At 44.1% G+C, this 8,363-nt stretch overlaps 1 protein-coding gene across 1 annotated transcript; it reads right to left on the minus strand.

The window, feature by feature from the left end:
* Positions 1–491: 491 nt before the first annotated feature.
* OSR1 (odd-skipped related transcription factor 1) lies at positions 492–6,830 on the minus strand. Its single transcript, XM_081857435.1, has 2 exons — positions 6,048–6,830; positions 492–1,607 (listed from the first exon to the last, which is right to left on the minus strand). The coding sequence occupies exons 1-2, from the start codon at positions 6,692–6,694 to the stop codon at positions 1,472–1,474; spliced, it is 783 nt and encodes a 260-aa protein (XP_081713561.1). The 5' UTR covers positions 6,695–6,830; the 3' UTR covers positions 492–1,471.
* Positions 6,831–8,363: the final 1,533 nt, after the last annotated feature.

Genomic DNA, 8,363 nt, shown 5'->3' on the forward strand with positions numbered 1-8,363 from the left:
ACCCCATTGCAATACTATAATGATCCATCTTAATCCTGCAGTACGGATTTGGCAGCCCAGTCCTATGCATGTTGGGACCCAATCCTATGCATTTAGTCCCCTGCATTCACTGTCACCTCCAAGTATGCATAGGATCACAGTCTTCGTTTGTTAACTTGCAATACAGACCTTTACATTTCTACTCTGAAGTAAGTTCCACTTAGTTCCATGGGGCTTACTGGGACGTGGGTACAGGACTGCTGCCTTTATCTGTTAAAGTTAAGACCACATTTAAATTAAAGCTGTGATTCTCGAAACCAAGGTCATTAACAGATTCAGTGTCTACAAAACAATACCAGATAGTAGCCGTGTAAGGTCTGGACAGAAATCACGGGCTTTGCTAAAAGCATTTTTAACAGAGGGAGTGAAAAGGTCACCCAGCCATGTTTGCCTGTAAAATGCCAATTTATTTTAATACTTAAAAAAAAAAAACACGCACGCACACAAATAAATCCAGTGATAAATGTTCATTATCAAGAATCAGCATAAAGTGCCAAATAGCAATAACTTTAACCAAAAACATATTGGAATGTCTCATTATTATTATTTACACTGCTAAGGAGGGTGGGAAAGACAACTGGGGATAAAACTCTCAGGCTGAGATTTGTCAAATGCCCCCCACCCCACCCCATCAATTCCATTCACTCCCCATCCATAACTTGAAAGTACTACTAAGACCATACTGGGCACAGCAGTCACTTTGATTTATTGTTGTCAACTTTTGCCCACTTTCGGTGTTTTTGTGTTTGGCTTTGTTTAAATAAATCCACCAGCTACAAACCACTCCCAAGGCACTAGACCACAAACAAACAAACAGAAACCCCAGGATGTTTGCCACAGTGTGCAGGAAGGAAACCCACTGATGGGAAGACTTGGGTGTTAAAAATCTGTAGAGGAACAGCAAGATCCATTACATGGGAGGGTCATTCGCTTCCTTTCAAACACAGAGTTTATCAGTGATCTTCCTTCTCATCTCAGGAGTGCCTAAAACATGAAGCTGGTTTCTCTTAACCATCTTCTGGATATTCTCTTTGGAAGTATGATGAATGATAAGCCTTTTAAACAGTCACACACAAGCATACAGAAAGGATAAAAATTTTAAAAATTAAAGAAAAGCAAAAACTTCAGGAAGCTACTTTGGGTGTTGTTTGCCTCGTAACACAATGAAAATTCCTCTCTCCAATACTTGAGCACCACCTTTTGACGTAAAGTTTAGCAGAGTCATGCAAGGTTTACACTCCTCTGTGTAACTCGGAAGCACCCAGGTTTTTGGGAAGGCTGGCTGCATTTGTATGTGGAGAAGGGTTGAGTTTTTCTTTTCTTAACAAATTTAAAATTAATAGTGTTCAGTGCTCCACAACGTCTCTGTCAAGAATTTGGTCTAAATTTCGGAATGCCGGGTATGGGGTGAAGTTCATGGGGGCTAGAAGCTTTAGCATTTCATTTTCGAAGGTTTAAGTTCCTTTACTTGTGTGTGAAGTGTCTTGTGAACAGCTAGAGTCCTGGATTGGCAAAATCCTTTCCCACATTCTTGGCACTTAAAGGGCTTTTCTTTAGAGTGGATATATCTGGGGAGAGAAAATAGAGAAAGAGAGAGAGAGATTTTAGATTTGATCAGATGACCAACATACATTTCTGTCTTAGCTTGCTAAAATGTACAGGTGGAAGGTCAAAGTTTTGGTGAAAGTTCTCAAAGGAGAACAATGATAAGCAAAGAAAAATCTAATAGCAGGGCATATGGATCTGGAAATTCCACTTTGAGCCTCCTGTGTGCTTCTGTATATCGTGGAGAATTCAGTATATCATGGAGATTTCAGTACATGGAAGTTTTTCCATTCACGTCAATATATAGTTGTTCTCCAGGTTCAAAGGGAGATGTTTTTGGAGGATCTTCTCCATTGAACTGAATGGGATCAAACAGAACCAGAGCTCCCTTGCCTACAGGAGATAATTGGACTGAAACGCTCAACTGCAATTTAGCACACAATAAATGCACACGGCTTCCAATGATTTCAATGGACTTGGGATGTACATCCTATATTTAACTGAAGTAAGTCCTGTTGTGTTCAGAGGGGCTTACTTTCAGGGAAATGTATGTCTGGTTAAACCCTAAAAAAGCACACGATCTATAACTATATTTTAGTTTGTGCCCCTTGAGTTGAAATCCCTGGTTTGTACATGGACTATCCAGTTAGCCTTGGATAAAGGGAGATGAACCATGGGAAATCTGTGTTCAGATCTCCAAATACTTTTCTTTTTATCCTAAAACAGAGCTCCAGATTTGATCAAAGCAGCAGTGATGAGAGAAAGGGATTGAAAACCGCTGTTAGCTCCGCAGCAGAAAACATACAGGCATCTGCCCCTGGTGTAAGATGAGAACCATCGTAAACTTACAGTTCACCTTAACTAAATGCATCGTTATAGAGCTTCTGTAGCAGGGCAGTCTATAAATTAAATAAGTAGAGCTTCAATCCTATGGGATCTATTACTGGGTGTTGCAGTTTCTTTTTTTAAAGTTCTTCAGAAGTTCACTCATGCTTCCCTGCACAAAATAATTGTCAGCAATAAAACAGAAGGGGGAAACAATTGTTGGGAAAGTCCTGAAACACTGAAAGTAGAATGAATATGATGTTTAGGGGGATATGATCCTTTCAGAGGACAGAGGGATTGTCCCATGGAGGAGTTTGTCATGAATCTAGGTTGGTACCTTGGCAGGTATTTACACTGCTCATTTAAACTGGCTTGAAACCAGTTTAACTCTCACAGCTTCTTCTAGAGAACTGTAGTTAGCATAATTTGTTAGGGTGCTGATCAGGGGTGTTATTAGGGAAGGTCAAAAGACCCCAGGGCCTGATCCTTTTACCCTGGGGTCTCAGATCTCTTGTTCCTTATTTTACATTTTGCTTCCAGGGCTGCGGCAAACTGCAGTTCTGGTGAGACCCACTCTATTTGCCCAGAAACCTAAAAGTACACCTATGCATAGAAATTAGCATACACAAAGTCTTGTTGCCATCTGCCCCGAGACTTTTAAGTTGTCAGGGACACTCCTGCAGCTGAGACTTTCTCTGATGTCCCTACCGTGTCCGTAGTTCCTTGGCTGAGAGACGCAACAGTATGAAATCAGATTAAATAGGTAGCATAGACATGTTTTTATTATAAATAACTGGAAGTGATGGAATCAGTAGCAGGTGGGGACTGATTTTATTATAAATGAGATTTTTGCTTATTTTTCTCCACTACCTGCTTTGATGCGAGTGATGAGCATGCCAAACCCACATATAATATCTGAATAAATAAGACTATTTGCAGACTAAGATTGCAGTCCTAGTAATCAAGAACTGAGTCCAGCTGGGCATTAGGCTGCTAAAATGTTTTGTGTCTTCAGTGGGTTTCATGCACATAATATTCATGAGTTGCCCTAAAAAATTCTCACTGTGCAAAAATAGAGGGAAAGAACATTGCATATACATCACAGAGAGTTCTAAACAAATAAATGCCCTGATCCACAAAGGAGCTATCTATGTCTATCAGTATTTAAGCATCTTCCTTCATTCCTTAATCCTAAATGGGACTAAACTCACAATCCAGTAAATCCCATTGTACTGAATGGAATGTGCTTCCACTAAAAGGTGCTCAAGACTGGGCTAAAATGGATTTCAGCTGAAATACGTGGCTTCATTTAGGCTGTGGGTAGACTTGGAATACAAGTGAGCTTGTTATTCATGAAAAGTGTAAATGCATACTCATTTTGTCTCGTATAATTAGTAGATAGAAAGGGTTGGGGCTCTAAGAGAATAGAAGAGCACATAATGTTGAGGTTCAACCCTCAACATCTGCAGCTGTTATAAGGATCTTAAGTTGGTGTGCTTGGAGAGACCTCCATCGGAGGCAGTGGAGAGGGCTTCTGCCAACCAAAGTAGGCAATATACTGTGATAGGTAGACCATTGGTCTGACTTGGTACATACAAAGCCCTTCCTATGTTCATAAGGACCATTGCACTGCTATCAACTTCAGTTGGTTTTCCCTTGCATAAGCAGTTATCTGTACATCTATATGTAGGAAGGCCATTGTCCCTTCTTAAGATTACCATCTCATGTGGGAAAGAGTAGGGTGGTGCTTGTGGACCCTGCTCTAACCCCACCCTCCATGCATGTTGGCTCCTTACATGGTTTAGAACCCTGATTGCATGGCATGGCATGTGATAGTCACTAGAGGAGATGACCAAATAAGACTTAAAGGCATCAGATATCAGGACCTAGGACCTAACAAACCAATTAGCATCTCCATCGGTCCCCCTACCACACTCTACAGCAGGGATACCCAATATGGCACCCTCAAAACATTGTTGGACTATTCAGCTTCTATCGTTCCTGGTCATTGGCAATGCTGGCTGGGGCTGATGGGAGCTAGAGTCCATGACATCAGGAGGACACAACGTTGGCTAACCCTGCTCCACATCATTCAATCAATCAGGTATTCAGGTGCAAAAGATCCACATGTATCAGTGAGGTATGCTTATCTGCACGATCCACTGGTGAATCAGCTCTAGCTTGTCATTTAACAGCCCAATCCGATTCACGTCTGCCCAGAGGTAAATTCCATTGAGTTTAGATGAGGCTTACTCCCAGATTCATAGGACTGCAGCCTGCATCAGCAATGCTCACACTTGGGAAGGAAAACAATCATCAAATATAATTTTGGCATGAATTCTCTCCTGATGCATTCTTTTCCTCCTGCCCCTGACAGGGTTTCCCTCACCTGGGATCTGATCCAGGAAGTGAAACGTTAGCTGTGCTGGGCGAGGAGCCTCAGGAGGAGGGGTTTAAGGAATGGATGTTTGTTGACCACCATGATATTCTCCATGGGGATTGTGGATGCAACCCCTGGTCATCTGCTCAGAAAACAGCCTTCCAGCCAACATCAATGGTACAACCCTGACGCAGGTGAACTTTGGTGAAATAATGTTATGCAATTACGAAACCCAAAAAACTCAATAAATGCATTTTCTGCATAAGAAAGAGAATATGAGATCCTTCACACAGATCATTACTTGCTTGGGCATGACAGTAGGAAACGGGGTGTAATAGTAGAGCAGATGTTGACTGTGGTCCTCCAGGCCATGAACCCTTTTCCCAGGTCATACCTCTCACTTGCTTCATTTCATCTCCCAAGTGTTTTTTGCCTGGCTGGAATGTATCATTGAATTCTTGCTTGCCTGGACGGGAGGTAGAGAGAGGTGTGTGTATCTACACTTGTTCTGGCTAACTATTCCCTGCTGGCATGTGGCCCTGGATAGGTTGCCCCAAATGGAGTGTGGCCCTCAAGGTGAAAAATAGTTCCCAACCTTGCAGTAGAGGATGGAATACGTCACATTACAGATCTGTTACTTAGCTGGAATTTCAGCTAGGAAACATTTTTGGATTTCCCAGCTCTACCTGAAGGAGCATCTCCACCGCCATCGTTCAGCCCAGAAACTGAGGTCCACCTCCCAGGGCCTTCTGGTGGTTCCCTCTCTGAGAGAAGTGAAGCTACAAGGAACCAGGCAGAGGGCCTTCTCAGCAGTGGCACCCATGCTGTGGAATGTCCTCCCATCAAGGAGATAAAGAACTACACAACTTTTAGAAGGCATCTGAAGGCAGCCCTGTATTGGGAAGGTTTTTTTATGTTTGATGTTTTATTATGTTTTTGTATGTGTTGGAAGCTGCCCAGAGTGGCTAGATGGTCAGTGTATTATTATTATTATTATTATTATTATTATTATTACTACTACTACTACTACTACTATTAACAGTAGCATTAAAGTCACAATGGAGAGTCACCATTAAGCATATCCAAGTGTTACCTAATGTGTAATGGGCATTTTTTACTGAAGTAGCACCATCTCATTTGTCTGTGATAACAGTTATCCACGACATATAATCGGGTATAGCTACTAGATGAGACACTGTAATTGTTGGCAGTTAAGATGGGCTTCAGGAGAACAGATCCATTAAACGCTCAGGCCTACCTGTGATCCCTCAGGTGATCTTGTCTTCTGAAGGCCTTGTGGCAAATGTCACATGTGTACGGCCTTTCGTCCGTGTGGGTTCTTTCATGGATCAAAAGGTTGTACGACTTGGTGAAGTGCCTGCCGCAGAATTTGCACACAAATTCCTTCTTGGTTTTGGAAGGTAGCCTTCCCCGCGTGGGTTTCTTCTCTGGTGAAAGCTTGGTCACCTCGAGCAAGGAGCCAAGGCCCGGAGGGGAACCTTGGCTATCGATCTGTCCCAGTTTCGAGTGATCCTCCTGAGTGGCTGCCACAGCGAGATTGGCAAAGTCAAATCGGGGCTTGGCTTTGAGCGGCATGTTGGCAGCTTCGTGTTTGGGATGGATGACATGCGGGAAGAGAGGGAAGGCGGGCAGCTGGAACCTGGCGTCCACCAGGCTGGCCACGCCGGGCACTTTGGCGAAGGACGAACGAGGCAAATGCATGGCCGGGTAGCCCAGCGTCCACTGGTGAAGATGAACGGCGTGGAGGGCGCTGAAACCATAGAGGTTGGGCAGATGTTCCGAGGGCACGGCGGGCAGGCCATTGAAAGCTTGCAAGAAGGAATAGTTGGTGAGCTGGAGGGAGGGGTGGATGGGCACTGGAGCTGGCAAAGTCTTGCTACCCATGATAGCCGAGAAGCCTGGCAGCAAAGGCTGTAAGAAAGAGAGAAAGAAGGGAGTGGGGAAACACACACACAAACATGTCTGATTACTGGATGGAACAGAAGAAGAAGAGTTTGGATTTGATATCCCACTTTATCACTACCCGAAGGAGTCTCAAAGCGGCTAACATTCTCCTTTCCCTTCCTCCCCCACAACAAACACTCTGTGAGGTGAGTGGGGCTGAGAGACTTCAGAGACTGGCCCAAGGTCACCCAGCAGCTGCATGTGGAGGAGCGGAGACACGAACCCGGTTCCCCAGATTACGAGACTACCGCTCTTAACCACTACACCACACTGGCTCTCACACTGGAACAAATAAAGCTGTGAATCTGAAAGCCACTTGTTCAAATCTCACCTCTACCATGAATTCACCAGAGGGGGTCATAGACAAGCCTCTCTCTCAGACTCAGCCACCCACCCCCATCTGCAACAACACAGGGTAATAGTAAGGATTCCAAGGATACCAGTGGGACAGACAGCCTTTAGTTGATAGAGCATGAGACTCTAAATCTCAGGGTCATGTGGGTTCGAGCCCCACATTGGGCAAAAAAATTCTGAATTGCAAGGGGTTCGACAAGATGCAGGGGTGCCAACTTGAATAAAATATTGGGAGTCCCAGGTAAGCCCTATTCTGCATAATTGATCATGTGCCTGGATAGCTCAGTGGGTTAGAGCGAGGTGCTGACAAAGCCAAGGTTGCAGGTTCGTTCCCCGTATGGGGCAGAAGCATATTCCTGCATTGCAGGAACTAGATGATCTTTGGGGTCTCTTCCAACTCTACAGTTCTGTTATTCTATGACATGGCACCCTCACACCATTTGAATGGCAATGCCCATCAATTATGGGAGGGCAGGCCCCCTCAGATATTTTATTGGGAGGGCGGAAGGGACCTCGGCCCCCTAGGAGTTGGTTCCTATGACAAGATGACTCTCATGGTCCCAACTTTGCAATTCTATGAATGCATGTGAAGTGCTCTGAATACTTGTAAGTGCTATACAAGCATTATGTACGGTGGTACCTCAGGTTACAGACGCTTCAGGTTACAGACGCTTCAGGTTACAGACTCTGCTGACCCAGAAATAGTACCTTGGGTTAAGAACAGGATGAGAACAGAAATCGCGCGCCAGCGGCACGGCGGCAGCAGGAGGCCCCATTAACTAAAGTGGTACCTCAGGTTAAGAACAGTTTCAGGTTAAGAACAGACCTCCGGAACGAATTAAGTTTTTAACCAGAGGTACCACTGTATTCTTATTTGTCTTTTAAAGGAGTTATTTAAAGGAGTATACAATGTATGCAAGAATGTTTCCTGTCCCAAGTAGAAAGTAAGAAACTAAGAGAGGCGAAGGAGAAGCGCTCAACAGTGGGCAATGAACAAGATGAGATCTTTTGTAGAAACCACTGGCACTCTCAGCTGTGGCTCCAATTCACAAGAAGCTGCTGTTTGCTACTAAATGTATTGTGATGGGCATCAGACCTGTGCTGTCCATTGGGAAGGGGGAGGGAAAGACAGGAGATTTGGGAGGCAAAGAACTGGTGTCCCCAAATGTTTTTGCCACAGTAATAATTGGCAGGAGTTTCTAGCTTACATATAGAAAGAAACGCCCCTTCTGGAAGTTGGGATGAATAGCTGTGC

The sequence above is a fragment of the Podarcis erhardii genome, assembly GCF_964252035.2.
Source record: "Podarcis erhardii genome assembly, chromosome: 3".
In the NCBI taxonomy this organism is placed as follows: Eukaryota; Metazoa; Chordata; class Lepidosauria; order Squamata; family Lacertidae; genus Podarcis; species Podarcis erhardii.

Excerpts from the sequence above, each read along its gene's own strand:
- OSR1 (XM_081857435.1), bottom strand. The coding sequence starts at position 6,694 with ATGGGTAGCAAGACTTTGCCAGCTCCAGTGCCCATCCACCCCTCCCTC. Across the intron at positions 1,608-6,047 it reads GATCACCTGAGGGATCACAG|ATATATCCACTCTAAAGAAA; the intron begins GTAGGCCTGAGC and ends TTCTCTCCCCAG.